Source organism: Berghia stephanieae, chromosome 2, assembly GCF_034508935.2.
Source record: "Berghia stephanieae isolate SIO BIC M18660-M18661 chromosome 2, UCSD_Bste_1.3, whole genome shotgun sequence".
NCBI lineage: Eukaryota > Metazoa > Mollusca > Gastropoda > Nudibranchia > Aeolidiidae > Berghia > Berghia stephanieae.
In genome coordinates this window covers 22,444,333-22,461,156 of record NC_088361.1, presented here as the reverse complement: position 1 = coordinate 22,461,156, position 16,824 = coordinate 22,444,333, and the positions used below count along the sequence as shown (strand labels likewise).

The following is a 16,824-nucleotide window of genomic DNA, read 5'->3' as shown; positions in this document are numbered from 1 at the left end:
TCTAATTACCTGTCATCTGCATTTTTTGCCAAATTGGGACCTAAAATTTGCCAGATTTTGCCAAAAAAAACCCCAAAATTTACCAAGAAATTTGCCAAAAAGACCAAAATTTGCCAAAACATTTGCAGAGGAGAACTCAGCGCTTCAGTTAAAATTAACACGCGATACAGAAAAAAATATATATAAAAGACAATTTATTACATTTAAGAAGGCTACATTATGAATGGCGTTGTTACAAAGATTTTAAAGGATCATTATCCGTAGAGAGTAGCTTCTATTGGTTTGGGCCCAGGCAAAGCTGCAACATTTCTCAAGTTCCGCACTTTTTTTTTCGTTATTTTGTTTTCGCTTCTTTTTTTCCCCAACATTTGCCACGCGATTTGCCAATTTTCCCAAAATTTGTCACGATTTGCCAATTTTGGGAAATTTGCCAAAATTTGCGGATCGCCCAGATATTTGCGGCTGCAAAAAAATGCAGATGACAGAATTACTTTTAAAATCCAGACACACAGATTACAGTTGTCGTCATAGCTATTTAAGCACTCTGTGTAATCCATCGTTGGCTCAGGGCTTTACTGAGCAATTAAATTGGCAGTGTACCTCAGATTTTGTATATCTTTATCTGTCATATATCCAGGTTAAAATGCTCAGTCTGTAGAGTCAGATTAAATTCTGTAGTAGGAATATTAATAATAGTAGTGGTAGTGGTGGTAGTAGTTGTAGTAGCATTCATTGCTTTGTGTAGTAGCATTCATTGCTTTGACCTTGAGGCAAGGTTCTCCAACTTCGAACCTTTGTAAATGTTTTTCTAATCCCCCCCCCCCCCCCCCCCCCACACCCCTGAAGAATGCTGTAAAATTTGAAGTCAAAAGTCAGCTTTCCAATATTTCACAAATTTAGAAATTATTCATGTGTCATCCAGCGTGTTTTTGAGTTTAATAACACGTTATAAATGGTACTGAAAAGGCAAGCATTTTTATTTTTTAATCTTTGATGTTTTAAATTTTAATGAAAGCAGTCAGTGTCTAATTATTTGGAATTCATTGACAATAATGCTCAGATTGCTTTGACAATATCTTTTTATAAATTATGTTTTCAATTTAATCACAAAGGGGTCATCTTTTCTTTGCTGGATTCTGGATTATTTGTCAACACAAGAATATTACAAATTCTATAATATTTTTTTTCAACTTTGCGCAGTATGTTTTTATGAGTTTTATAGTTTCTACAACTGAAATATCATTTCAGTACCAGTTGGATATTTTATAGGATTTATAACTTTTTAAAAAATATCTTAATGTTTTTTGTCCACGTCAAATAAAATATAATTTGGGTGTTTTGTTTTGCCGTCTCACAAATTACATGAGCTTTATATATATTTGGGTTTTACCAGTCGACGCCCTGGTTATTTGATCAAAGGTTGTTTATAGGGTTTTTTTCTTAGGTGGGGGGGGGGGGGTGTGGAAATATCATTTCTTGTTAGAACCACATGTTTATTCATCTTATCTACGCCACTACCACATTATCTCAATTCATCTGTGGTGTTTCATTCATCCTATTTTGTTGATAAAGGGGAAACCCGAAACGTTCATTTTATCTGATTTTGTAATTAAATTGAAGCTTACATTCAGTTTCACATTATCATTTATTTATTAGAACCACACAACATGGGTTCTTTAAAACATGAAAATGATGGCGACGATGACGATGTGCTTATTGAAAACTACGAAATGACGATAGTAAACCACAATATCACCATACCTTCTTTCTGACACATAATGAACCAGCAGACATACCATAGTTTTGTGTGGGGTTTTTTTTTTAGTAAAGAGGAAAGAAGAGATATGATTAAACAATCCGACAGCCCTCATCATCCCAGCAATAATCAGGTAGACTGGCGGTCGTCATAGATTACCCCGACTAGTAGTAGACACAAAGATTAGGTACACATACATTGTTGATATAAAATAAAAGTTATTAAATAATAATAATAATAATTATAACAATAATGATAATAATTATGGTGATGATGATGATAATAATGATAATAATAATAATAATAATAATAATAATAATAATAATAATAATAATAATAATAATAATAATAATAATAATAATAATAACAATAATAATAACAATAATAACAATAAATAATGTTATTTCCGACACTTGCCCTGAAATAGCTGTCTCTCTTTTCCTTGTATAATTTGTTAATACAAAGTTTCTATATATTATAATGCTACTACACTACAGGGCTGAAAGCTTGCTGTGTGTGTATTCATTATGGCACATTGGATACACCCTCTCGCATACACCCCCCCCCCCCCCCACCACCCCTCAAACACACTCACACACACTCGGGCGCGGTGAATTTTGATTGGTGACTCATCTAGTATTTTCTTATGGAGTCACAACAGAGCAAGAAAAAAAAACAAAAAACAAACCGAAGCAGAAACAGTTTAGTAGTAACAGTCATGTAGAAGTAGCTTATGGCTACACCTCTAAATTTATTTCGTCAACCCAGCTTCATAGTTTTAAGCGAAGTCAAAAATGCTTGGCATGCCGGCTTGTTTCACGGCATTTGCGATCATTAATTGTCGTCATCTGAGGTCAATGAACTTTCCTTACCCGTCCTTTGAGTGGGATTGATAATTGAACAAGTTTAAATAACTCAGCGCCATTGATGAAGAGCCTAATTGTTGTCGAATCCAACACACCTCCCCCCCCCCCCCCCCCCCTTTCTGGTTTTCACACACCTGTGGCTTCTGATTCCCCATAGGTCAAAGGTTATCTCTAAGACAGCAATGGAAGGATGATTGCAGTGATCAATGGGTATGGTGTGGTCTCGAATATTATTTGGGAATAGTTCTGTCTTGTCTCAGGCCCAGCTGAGTCCTTGTAAAATGCTCGTTACTCACATTCTCTCACCATACTCAGGTGTAAAATGAGTACCTGGCCGTGAACAGCATTGTAATATCGCCTAACAGGCGTCATGTCTCGTCTACATTTTAAGTGTTGCTGCTGGCCAGGGACCCCTTGTAAAGCGCTTTGAGCACGTTTAGTGGATATTGCTCTATTTAAAAGCTAAATTAAAAATTATGTTTTTACAATTGATTCCCCCCCCCCCCCCCTTTCCTCTTTTCTCTTTTATCGATGCGAGTGATTGTGGTGGTGATGGTGGCAATTGGCTCTAGTGCATTCTTTCCATTTCAGCACGATCTTCAATTTGCGATCCTCCTCAGTAAACCTGTATTTGTTCACATTTAATTGGTACATCCTACATAATATTTTAAAGGCCAATTTTGGCCTAATTAAGTTATTTTCCCCCTCCATCCAAATTCGGATTATTAAAACCTAGAATTGATAGGGAATTTGATAAAGCGTATTGATTGTTATTCTATACAGAGATGGCTATATGGTCAAAGTGACACTTCTCGTACAGAATGGAAGTCATGCTTATTGACTGATAAATGTTCTCTCTCTCTCTCTCTCTCTCTCTCTCTCTCTCTCTCTCTCTCTCTCTCTCTCTCTCTCTCTCTCTCTCTCTCTGATAGGACCGTTTTTTGTTTTTTTGTTTTTTGTTCTTTGAAATTCGAATTGTTTTTAAGTTGCCAGTGTCAGGCCAGCCACACCTATAATGTCCTATTGGTTTCAGCTTGACCTAAAGTATTCAATGAGATGCAGTTTCCTCATTTTGATATATTCCAAGCGTGACTCGTTCTCCATAATTAGGCCACCGCTCTATTTTACATTATTACTGATCATCAAAATACACGCAGCGATTTATGACATTTGATATTTTTAAACCTAGGTTTGTGTGTGTGTGTGTGTGTGTGTGTGTGTGTGTGTGTGTGGTTGGGGGGGGGGGGTATGTTACGAAATAATGTATGGTGCTCACAAGAGCCATTGCGAGTGCATTGAGGTAGGATAGTAATGTTGGTTTTGAAACAAAATGACACAATAAAATGTACTGAAATGGGGACGGGGGTGGAAAGTAAAATGAATGGTTTTATTCAAGGAAATTCTAGATACGATTGTCAAACCAAGTTTCTTCAATCCTCCTCCCCAATTATGATAACACCAGCATGGCTGTCTTCAATGAACGTGATGATAAGTCGATCAACTCAACGTTTATGATTCAAGTGTTGAATAAAATTGTCTTAATATACAACACATTTGTCGACTTCGTTTGAAAACTCCACGGAGCTTTTTATTTGGGCACGGATAGATATTTTCTGCATATATATTTTGCTCTCTTATCGGAACATTCTTTCTCAATGTAAAGAGCCGAAATGGTTTATATAGATTTATAGAAACTGATTGTATTCTAAGTAATGGAACCGCTTACTGTCATCGATTCAATACAAGTACTCCCACCTCATTGTCATACTCGCTAACCGGAACACACGATCAATGTGCTAAAAATAATGGGGTTTATTTTCGATGGGATTTGACGAAACAAATTTGGTTTTTCGATAAAGTCATCACGATGTCTAATCAGTCTCATTACACACCCAACCGGTCTTCATGTCAACTGTAAACACCGTGTAAAAATTGGTTTGGAGCCTTAGTGTTACAAAAATCCAATTTGCCAAATACCTATAATATAATTATTATAATAATAATAATAATAATAATAATAATAATAATAATAATAATAATAATAATAATAATAATAATAATAATAATAATACGATTTTCATATCCAACAACCCAGCAGCGTTTAAATAAGCATCGATGCTGTTTGTTGCCTCTTGCTTATTTGTAGAGAACAACCCAAAATCAGTCTTGTACTTCATCAAAGTTATCCGGTTAGATGATGGCAGAGCGATGAATGTAGTAGTAAGACGTCTATCGTTTGTCTGTAAATTTGGATAGCGTTACTCGTACTTATAGATCGGAACACACCCCTCAGAGGATTCTTTTTCTCACTATCTCTAATTTAAGGTTTATTGTGTGGTCATAAAGAGGGTGTCGAGCAGGGGAATGGTAGGGTACTCTTTAATTTGGCATCGTGGACTTCAATCTATAAATACTAAACCGACTGGATGTGAATCAAACTTTGGTCACTCCTTGTCGCTTAAATGAAACACCGCCGATAAACCAGAAACATCCCGTTAAGCCGCGTCCCCATTAACCCAACTGATAAATTTCTCCCTAACGACAACTAAACTCCTTTTCATAGAAACCTTTTATTTCATATATCTTGTAAAAATGTTTTTAAAAAATAACAACAAGAAACTTTTGCAGAACGAGTTAGAATTTACCTTAACTATAGATGTATGATAGAAACGTTTTTTTGTTATTTTGACCAAATGACAGGGGGAAAAAGTTTTGTGTCGTCGTGATTGTGCCTCAGATGTGAGTATAACCTTTGTAAATAGGATGGTTCCTGAAGAAGATATCCACTTTTGTGTGTGCGAAAATAAACTTACAATTATTGTAGAGTTTGTTGTTTGAAAAATGTATTCTTTTATCAGAGACCGGTTCATGCTACTGGTATATTGTATGTTTCACGTTAGTCAATGTGAGTATAGACAACTAGAAAACGGGTGTTTCGAAAAGAAGTCCGAGGCCATTTTATGGATTTCAAACCAATTACGTTGTAGTTTTACGTAACATTTTGTTTTTGTGGTGTATCATCTTTGAGACAAATGCAGTTTACACCTATTGAAACACGTGACATTTTGTGTTTGTGTTGTATCATCTTTGAGACATGTGAAGTTTACATCTATTGAAACACGTGACATTTTGTGTTTGTGGTGTATCATCTTTGAGACATTAGAAGTTTACATCTATTGAAACACGTGACATTTTGTGTTTGTGGTGTATCATCTTTGAGACATGTGAAGTTTACATCTATTGAAACACGTGACATTTTGTGTTTGTGGTGTATCATCTTTGAGACATGTGCAGTTTACATCTATTGAAACACGATAGTCCTTCGGAAATAAATCGATGGAGTGGGTATTTGATTTGATTTGTTTTTCTTCTAGTGATTCCCATTTTTGTTCTTGTCATCAGTCATTTCCCCCCTCTTGTTCTTCTAATTTTAAGGCGCCATAATGTTATAAGTATAGGCACTGTCGTATTCCTTTGTTTGTTGTGAACAAGAAGGCAAACTCGATTTATTTATAGACATGAATTACCTCGATATAATTACATATTTATTAATTTGTATCATTTATGTTGTTGTTTTTTAATTTGTTTATTTAAGGCAGAATTTTAGAAAATGAAATACAAATTTGAATTTATGCTGACATCTTTGTCAAGCGGAATGCCTTGCGTTAAAATGGAGTTCCATAAGGATCATGCCACTTAAGTTTTATTCGGGTTAAGGGGCTTCCCATCATCCAACAATGTGCTCGGTGCTACAACTAATAATAAAAAGAAAAACTCGGCATCGATCAATCGATTTCCAACAGACACCCACCCAGACCCAGACACAGCAATCCTCACTACACGGCCGCTCGCCTAGCCCGTCCCCGTCTCGTCTGCTGGGTGATGGTGGTGGTGGTATCGATCCCCCGACGACACTGTAACGGTGATGTCTGCGCCATTGTGTGTTATCACGACCCGGTTTGGGGGATGCTCTATCTGGCACCGGGAGATATTAGGGTTAGACATCGGAATAATAATACCATCCCCGATGACCGTGTATTCCTAAGAAATGTTAACAGTTGTCGGGTTTGTTTTACGTGTCCAGTGATTCGTTGTGGACGTGACGTCGTCTCCTTGTTTCGACTTCGTAGTCGTTGATTGGAAGTGGTCTGGTGTTTATTTTTAGCTTTTTGAAAACCATGGAAGATCTGTTTGACAAATAGGTTTGTTCTGTACGATTCGTGGATGATCTACTGTGACAAGCCTGCTCTTTTAATTTGCTACTGTTTTTATACTTTTAAATATTTCCATTTCAATGTCCTTTGTTGCCTTTTCTTGTATTTTTATGATTTGACTGTCTACTCCCACGGTGAAAATCTAAATTTTTAAACTTTGATTTAAAAAGAAAATAATTTGATTTTTATCATTTTAAAAATTATTTTGTCCTCACCTGATTCTGTGATCTAAGCTTATTCATCACATATCCGGTGTCCTGCTCTATCAAATGTTCCAGTTGAGACCATTTTGACCTGTAAGGTCATAAACATCTCCAGGTCCTAGACCTTAAGACATACGGAAGTTATACCGTTTAGTGATAACCGTCCGTCCACAATAATGTATAATTTGATAAGATTTTGTGTGAACTCTCACATCTAAGGCTAACGAATTGGGGGGGGGGGGGGGGGGATCAGGTTACGTCATTAAAATGATACTAAGCTGTTGGAGTTGTTGAAAGTTGCGATGGCCATGGCACGTGACATATGCTTTTTTTTTAAATGCCGTTTGTGCGGCTTTGTAGTCTTGTGGTATGACACTCGCTTTCGGTTCTTGAGTCCTTGGAAAAGGCTATTTACTCACATTCTCTCACCGTACTCAGGTGTAAAATGAGTACCTGGCCGTTAACAGCCTTGTCTCTGTACGAAAAGAATTGTATTATTATCGCCTAACCGGCGTCGTGTCTGGTTCTATGTGTTACGTGTTGCTGTTTTGGTCAGGGACCCCTTGTAAAGCACTTTGAGCACGTTCAGTGGATATTGTGCTATATAAAAGCTCAAGGTTTGAAGTAATGTATTAATGTTTTTATTGTTTTTGTTAATAGCTGAAGAAAGGTATTGAGCCCGAAACGTCCAGTGTTTGGTATTTTGATTATTTTGGTTGTTTTGATATTTTTTTTAAAAAGCTGTTATATCCTATTATCGTATCGCCCACCGTTACTATAGATACTGTACGCTTGGCTGAGAAAATCACAACATTGCCATCCTGAAGTTAATACTCATTTACGTGGATGGCAAAAAGCAACAAAAAAAAAAAAAAAAAAACAAAGACAAAGACCTGAGTGACGTCAATTTCATTCTATCTATATTCAGAGAAAAGTTGACGTTCCTCACCTCTTCATCATTATTCTTGGCCAGCCATTTTTATGAAGTTGATTCTCACTAAATTCTTAATCAGACTGAACACATTCAGGGTTACATATAGTTTTGTGTGTTGCTACCCTTTTATCCGACTGGCGGGTATTATGAGTCATTTTTTTGGCTAAACGCATAGCATCAATATGTTATAGATAGAACGACGTTCACGTCACTCAGGTCTTTGTTATTGTTTTTGTTTTAGCCATCCGTGTTTATACGTTATTCACACTTAACTGCATTAACTAGACGATAAACGTTCAAGGTTACACATAGTTTTGTGTGTTGGCCCGTTGTATTTCCGGACGGCAATGTTGTGAGTTTCTTAGCCAAGCGCACACTATCTATAACCTAATCCGCACACAAGAAAAGGGAATTGGGATGTTATTTGCCAAACACCTTCCCAATTCCCTTTTCTTGTGTTGAGGAAAGTCCTCTTTCGGCATTGAAATTCCTCCGAGTGGTGTCTGAAATTCCTGTGAGCCAAATTTAAAGTTGGCGTCTCTGTTCCGAATATTTATTTCTCATACATCACAAAAACAACATCCAATGTAGAGAATGTGGACGTGGATTTGTGAGTCAGCCACCCAAGACACGTTCTATCTCAAAGCCGTTACTCCGATCTTTGCTGATCGCTGGACACGGCCAGGCACTTAGTCAAATGGTATCATGAATCATCATCTGGGATCTCAATACATGGACTACAGACTCTCTCTCTCTCTCTCTCTCTCTCTCTCTCTCTCTCTCTCTCTCTCTCTCTCTCTCTCTCTCTCTCTTCAAACTCCGAACCGCCTGTTTTATTTTGTTGGTTTGTTTTTTTTCGCTCCCCTCCTGCTTTGAGTTTCTTAACTTATCGTACACACTCCCACCTCACTAAACAGAACCAACCAACATTTCATTGCTTGCAATGCTTTCATACTTGAAGTCTTCAGATTCTAAGCTTGAGCTCACTTTTCTCTAAGCTGCATCCGTGAGAAGGCAGATGAATTTTTCATTTTTTCCCCCGTGAATTATTGGCATCTTAACTAATGGGTAACCAGCATTCATTACTCTTTGCACAACAAAAGCAGTAAGAAACAGGATCTTAAACTTTTCTTGCTTCCATTTTTTTTTCTTTTTTCATTTCCCCCTTTCTTTTTGATATATTTTTTTTTCTGTCTTTTTTTTTTTTTCTTCTTCTTCGTGCCCCTTCTTATAATCTCTAAACTTGTATTTTCATTTCACCTTTTCTTTTTCCAGGAACGAAACCAGGGAAACACGCCAGAGATCCGTCCTCAGAGGAAGGGGACGGCAGCGACGATGCTCCACAGCCCAAAAAATCTCCCAAAAGTTCCTCGGGGAAAAAATCTAAAGTCAGCCGCCAGCAGTCTTCATCCAGTCCCGCCGCGGGTCCTACGTCATCCTCGCCACACAAAACCAAATCTGTAGACCCGTCTGGTCAGAAAGGAGCCGCCTCAGCCTCGTCGTCCGCGTCCCCTGGAAAGGAGAACATCCTAGGAGAGGGAGGAGATTCGGGCGTCTCTTTGACAACGCCGTCGAAGAAAGGAGGCCAGGTGGAGGAAGTGGTCGAGGAGCAAGTTATTCTGCCCAGTCACTTGTCTCCCGTGAGGATGGAACCTCGCGAAATGGAACCCCTTACCCCTTTGGTTATCAATGACAATCAGGATGTAACTATGAGGCGGTCCCACCATCACCCGCAGGCAACGTCCACGCCAGCGGCGAACGGCCAGATTGCCAGTATGCCTTTTAGTGAGTATTGTTGAATTAATCGTTCTGTGTTAGATTTAATTTACGTGTGGTGAGGATGCTGTGTTCTGTCTGTCGTGTGTAAATCTCTTTCTTTGATTTGATTGGGGGGGGGGGGGTTGGGGGGGTGCTGTGTTCTGTCTGTCGTGTGTAAATCTCTTTCTTTGATTTGATTGGGGGGGGGGGGGGGGCTGTGTTCTGTCTGTCGTGTGTAAATCTCATTTTTGTCTCTTCTTCTGGAGGCAAAACGTTGCGCATTGTAAACTGTTCTGCAATTTGACATGCCAATAATAGAGAACAATAGTGTGACGTTGAAATACTGGTTCCAATCTCATAGGAAGTGTAAAACCATCCCCTGGATGCGGGAATGAATACATACCTTGTGCAACCGAGTTTCTCGTTTCAGAGTGATGATATCTATTATTATCTAGCATAAATAAATTCTGGTCGTCAATAACGAACATCCATCCCCGGTCTTTAACGTCTAGTATTCATTAGAATCTGTCCATATACCCTGATACTAAAATAAATAGTTATCGCATCTAAATGAATCAGTATGTAACCGATCCATTGTTAGTACTCCGGTGTTTACGCACTTCCAATGAGCTTTGAACCGGAAGAGAGGAATCTATGACACCCAAGTCTTCTCTGCCCTAGTCGTTTTCTATTTAACCAACCCACATTGTGCGAACCTTCGTCTTTAACGAACTATTCCTCAACCCCCCCCCCCCACCCCTCCCTATAATTCTTTAATCGATTCGATTTTCACGGTCTCATGGAGAACAGATTATTATACGAATTGGAGTGTATGCCTATGTAACATTAGCACCACCGTCATGTCACCATCACTACCATCACCGCATTCTTCTTCATCATCATCATCATCATCATCGTCGTCGTCGTCGTATCTGCAGGAATGTGAACTCATGCAGAAATTGTAAATAAATATTTTTAAATAAGAAATATGTAACTATTATGATTTTATAAAAATTTTATTACAACAGTACACGATTGAGCAGCTATGGCCCCTCAAGGCCGATAAAAATTGATAAAAGACAGAAACGGGCGCTTAAATGACCTAAATAGTGTCGAAAGCGCCGTTAAACACCTAAAAACAAACAAACCAAAACAACATCGTCGTCGTCGTCGTCGTTATCATCATCAACACTTTCATTTTCAGCAGTGGTAATATGTATGTTACTATGACGTCACGGTTGTCACAACCTATGATTAATCCATATTTTTTTTTTCTCATCTCACCACTCTACCACAAATTAATCGTGGTAATTTTAACAGCTTTGTCCCCCGGTTATTGGGGCGTGAATTTCGTGAGAAGATTAAGTTCTATTTAATTTCCTTATGGCTGGGTGCCTTCCTGGAATTTGTGTAATTGCTGCGATAGCACCGTCACGTCATTCCCCCCCCCCCCCCCCTTCCGGCTTGAACATAAGACGTGTCTTGACATTTTACATTATATATTTATATTTCAATTTATCATCATCTCATGTCCGGTGGTTTTTCTTTCTTGTGTAGATTTAATTAACTCATTTCGTGATTGGGGATTTATCTTTTTTTTTTTTGTTTAATTAAGTGACGGATTTATATCTTTTCAGATTTTTCAGTTTAACCTAACGATAATAATCAAAATGGTAATATTATGCGCACATGTCATCATCATCATCATCATTTTTATTTTTATTATTATTACTATTATTATTATTTTATTATTATTATTATTATTGTTATTATTATTATTATTATTTATTATTATTATTATTATTATTATTATTATTATTATTACTATTATTACTGTTATTATTATTATTATTATTTATTATTATTATTATTATTATTATTATTATTATTATTATTATTATTATTATTATTATTATTATTGTTATTGTGCATATTATTATTATTATTATTATTATTATTATTATTATTATTATTATTATTATTATTGTCGTTGTTTTTTGTTTGTTTTTTTTTTCTCCCCAAAATTATTATCATCATCATCATCATTATCATCATCATCATCATTATGGCTATTACTATATCGATAATAGTCTGCTGTGTTACCTCATCGCTCATTGCCTATATATATATAATATATATATATATATATATATATATATATATATATATATATATATATATATATAATATACTACATATTATATATATTATAATATGGGCTGGCTGATATCGCTGACACTCGCGGCTTGTCTCAAAATCAATTTCTCTCTCACGGAGTAAATCGTTCCAGTCAGTCTAGAGATGGCATGCTATGATAAGGCACTGTGACGTAATATTGTTGTTTTCAATGTTGGCGTGACTATTGTGTTGTATTGTTTTGGTTTGGTTTATTGTCTGTGTTTTGTTCACTTGGAATTGTGTCTTGATTCTGTTTTGCCCAGACGACGCTTGCTTGTAAAGAGAAATTAATTGTCGGTTTCGGGAAACATTTTTTTTAACAAGATGTGCAAGGAACATTATTCTTCATTATTATTTTTTTTATTTTCAAAAGGAATTATAATTGAACACCTTTGTTTTTGACGTTGGGATACCGATAGCTCAGTTGGTAGAGCACCCGCTTCACAAGCAAAGGGACCGAGATCGATCCTATGTGCAGTCGAGGTTTTTTTATTTTTTTGACCTCCCTGTCTACCTAGCAGTGATTCGGTAGCTGGTTCTATTAGATCTGGCGGACAGTACTTTGCGATAGACTTGCGTCCTAGCAATTGCTATTTCACGCTACAGAAACCGGGATAAACTCCGGTTATAAGGGCCTGGTGGGTCTGAAGGACTATTTTATATATTGTTTTTTTCGTCGTCTTGATGGATGTCTTTTCATACAAAGTTATGGTTTCGGTGCGTTGCATTCACGGTTTCGAATGGGAGTTTTGAGTGAGTGATAGTCGTATTGTATTGACTGTGTGATAAAGTATACATAATTTTATATTATACGTTTGTTCGATCAAGGATTAAGTAGTATTTTAATGCGCTGCTCTTAAACCATTTTATACTATGGTAAGTTGATGTGTGTGTGGCTCGATTTTGTTCTTGTTGGTTAAAGTCTTTATAAAAGAGAAACCAGTTAAGCTTGTAAACCCCCCCCCCCCCCCCCCCACTTACAAACCCAAAAAATCTTGAGCTTGTATATAGCGCACTACCCACTAAACATCCTCAAAGCGCTTTACAAAGGGTCCATGACCAACAGCAACAGCAATACATTGAAAAGGAAAGATTCACTCGAATTTAATGACATCCAACACTTTAACTGATACATGTGTTAACCAAACGTTACTTTTTCTATTTTATTTGGTTTCAAAGCATCCAAATTTACATATTTACATAATGCGTGCGTAGGGTTAGTGGTAAGTGTTACACTATTGACTTTAACCCTCCACTGGCGAGATTATATTTAACTCTAACCTGAAATCAGTCTCGCTGTTTTCACAATGAGTAAACCAATAACAGCGATGCACTTTCAAGCTTCAATTTATTTTTAATCGTCGCACCATTGGAGCTGGGTTGTTTTTTTCTCTCTTTGATTGGAGCGGTTCCACGTGCCTATAGGGAATGAGATTAGCGGAAGAGTAGCGTCCCTTGATTGGACGTCACCCATAGTCTGTGACGTCACCGGCGGAAAAGTTAGAGAGAGAGAGAACGTCATGTTGGTTGTGTGCATGCGTCTCTCGTCCTCGCTTCCTCGCACAACCAACATGACGTTCTCTCTCTAATAACTTTTCCGCCGGTGACGTCACAGACTATGGTCGACGTCCAATCAAGGGACGCTACTCTTCCGTTAATCTCAGTCCCTACATTTGCAGGTCTGATAGCCCGAACTCATTTAAGTGCTTGATTTAACATTTAATTAATTTGCGTCGGTTTGCGAGTATTGTCCATTACGACAAAGGGCTTATAGCAATTTGGGTAATTGGACCTGACAATAAGTACACGTTGGACCGGTTAGATATGCAGATAAAAAAACAGATCGATGAGGCCGATAGAGGGGACGAAATTGATATCACTCATCTCTTTGTTGTTGTTTTTAAACAGCCGTTGGTGATGGGTTCTCACCAAATTGGCTAATAAATTCACGAATATCATTGCCATCCGGAAATATAACGGTGGATCAACACACAAATCTATGTGTAACCTTAAACAATAGATAGTTCGAAGATGACGTCACTCAGGTCTTTGTTATTGTTTTTTGCCATCCGCGTTTATGAGTAATGCTCACTGAACTGTATTAACCCGACTATAAATATTCATGGATACACACAGTTTTGTGTGTTGGTCCATTCTACTTCCGGATGGCAATGTTATGAGCTTCTTAGCCAAGTGCATACTATCTATAATAGTAATAGTCTGGTTAATAAAGTTGAGTGAGAATTACTCATACACATGGATAAAAAACCCAACAAAACAATAACAAAGACTTGAGTAACGACGTCTTTCTATGCATAAATAGAATAAAGTTGACGTCATTCGGATCCTTGTTATTGTTTTTTGCCATCCACGTTTATGAGTATTTCTCACTAACTGTATTATCCAGACTGTTAACGTATACTTCCGGATGGCAATGTTGTGAGATCCTTAGCCAAGCGCATACTATGTATAGATAGTATGCAGATGACGTCACTCAGGCATTTGTTATTGTTTTTGCCATCCGCGTTTATGAGTTCTTCTCACTAAACTGTATTAACCAGACTATAAAAGTTCATGGTTACACACAGTTTGTGTGTTGGTCCGTTATACTTCCGGATGGCAATGTTGTGAACTCCTTGGCCAAGCGCATTCTATCTATAGATGCTGTTCGCTTGACTAAGAAATTCACAACATTGCCATTTCTCTCGAGAAACGTTCGAGGTTACACATAGTTTATTAAGTGTGTTGGTGTATTATAATATTCAGCTGGCAGATGTCGTGAATATTTTACCCAAACGCATAGCATCGATAAGGAATAAAAACTTTGGTCGACTTCGACGTTAAAGAGTTAATAGGGAGAGGTAATGCAAAGCAAACAGATTATTTTGAATGTTAAATCCTTTTGTTTGTTTGTTGGTTTATTTTTGTTTGTTTGTTTGTTTTTTCAAGGTCTTAAAATTGTATCATGTTGTGTAAGTACGAGTCGATGCGTCGATATCGAGGGTTGCATAATAACTAAATTATTGGAAGTTTATGCAGTAAAACTAAATAAACGTATGCACAGCCGTTCCGTTCCGTTCATCGACATGTATTTTGTACTAGATATTATTATTAATGACATTATCATTGATATCCATACCATACCGGCAATGAAAACATTTGTCCACCGTCGCCGTAGTCTGTTCCAATGTGTTAGTGCATTTTATTTTATTTTATAATTGGCCACCACCGTGTTGCGTTACCGACCGATTGGATTAAAGATTTATTATTACCCCAGTCTACAAGTACATACCACATACTACTACTACATACTACTCGAAACAGCTTTCGAACCCATTGGCAGTTTATGGCTTGGCCTGTGTGGAAGATTATGATTGTGTCATGGTATGTATAGGGAATGAGTTTAGTGGAAGAGTAGCGTCCCTTGATTGGACGTCACCCATAGTCTGTGACGTCACCGGCGGAAAAGTTATTAGAGAGAGAACGTCATGTTGGTTGTGCGCGGTCCGCGAGGACGAGAGTCGCACGCGCACAACCAACATGACGTTCTCTCTCTAATAACTTTTCCGCCGGTGACGTCACAGACTATGGGTGACGTCCAATCAAGGGACGCTACTCTTCCGCTAATCCCATTCCCTATATGTAGTTCTAAGCTTTCGTACTTGGACTGTTTTACACACTGTACAGTGGAGTATTTGTGTTTTATATTTATTTACCCTATTTTTTTATCTATTTTTTTTTTTTTGTCACCATTTATTTACTCCCCCACTACCGGCATTCGTCGTTGTTATTTGTTCTATCAAGTGTCAAGCGGTACAGTTTTTTGGTTGTGCCCTGCATGCATAGTACATTATAATATGACATCATTTCTGTTGTGCGGAATTCAGAAATTTATCTAAGGAACGAAGTTGACGTCACTCAGTTCTTTCTTTGTTTTTTTTCCGACAGCCATTTGGATGATTTGTTCTCTCTTAATTCTATCTAGACCATAAACGTTAATAGTTACACCCAATTTTGTGTGTTGGTACAATTCATCAGGCTGGCGGATGATGTGAGCTTTTTACCTAAACGCATAGCATCAATATTTACTCTCTTGTTTATCTATTTATAGTCTTATCATCTAAATTGTTGTGGTCTCGTTGTAATGGGAAAACTCTCCGCCTATTGGATAATACTCTGCGTTTTAACACAATGAAAACTTCTAAGCACATGATTAGCATTTGGTTATCAGGGTTGTAAAATAAATACTAGTACGTAGTTGTATAGTTATCGGTCAAGTCCCAATGCCTTGTTATATATATATATATATATATATATATATATATATATATATATATATATATATATATATATATATATATATATATATATATATATATATATATTGAATCGTGTTGGATACAAATATGGTAAGAATAGTGCCTCGACATGTACCAATGGAGCGAATTATTATTTTAATATTTACCACAATGATTTTCAACATTGTGGTAAATATTAAAATTATATATATATATATATATATATATATATATATATATATATATATATATATATATATATATATATATATATATATATATAAGGCATTGGGACAAGAGGCCAAGAAGTGAATGTGTGTCAACAACCCCCTAAGAGTTGATTTAAATTTCAGTAGTGGAGGTAGCAGCACGAAAGACCTGTGTTTTGGTTGTGACAATGTACATACCGATTACGTCTTGACACAAGAAGGAAGGAAGGACCGGATTTTCATGGAGATTTTGTGTGTATCTTATTAAAATGATGTTGAAAATTACCTGTGGTGAATTATTCATAATGTAACCTGGGACCTGTTTTTTCTTTCCTCCTTTTTGTTGGTTGGATGTACGTACTGTTCATTGTCGCGTGAACAAAATGAGGAAAGGGACATCCACATCTT

At 37.0% G+C, this 16,824-nt stretch overlaps 1 protein-coding gene across 2 annotated transcripts in view; it reads left to right on the top strand.

Moving 5' to 3' along the window:
- The window catches only part of LOC144964501 (uncharacterized), an 81,331-nt gene that overhangs the window by 4,480 nt on the left and 60,027 nt on the right, over positions 1-16,824 (top strand). For both annotated transcript variants that reach the window (XM_078898872.1, XM_078898871.1), the window contains exon 2: positions 9,249-9,758. In XM_078898872.1, the coding sequence (XP_078754998.1) occupies positions 9,249-9,758 (510 nt within the window). The remainder of the gene's footprint in view (positions 1-9,248; positions 9,759-16,824) is intronic.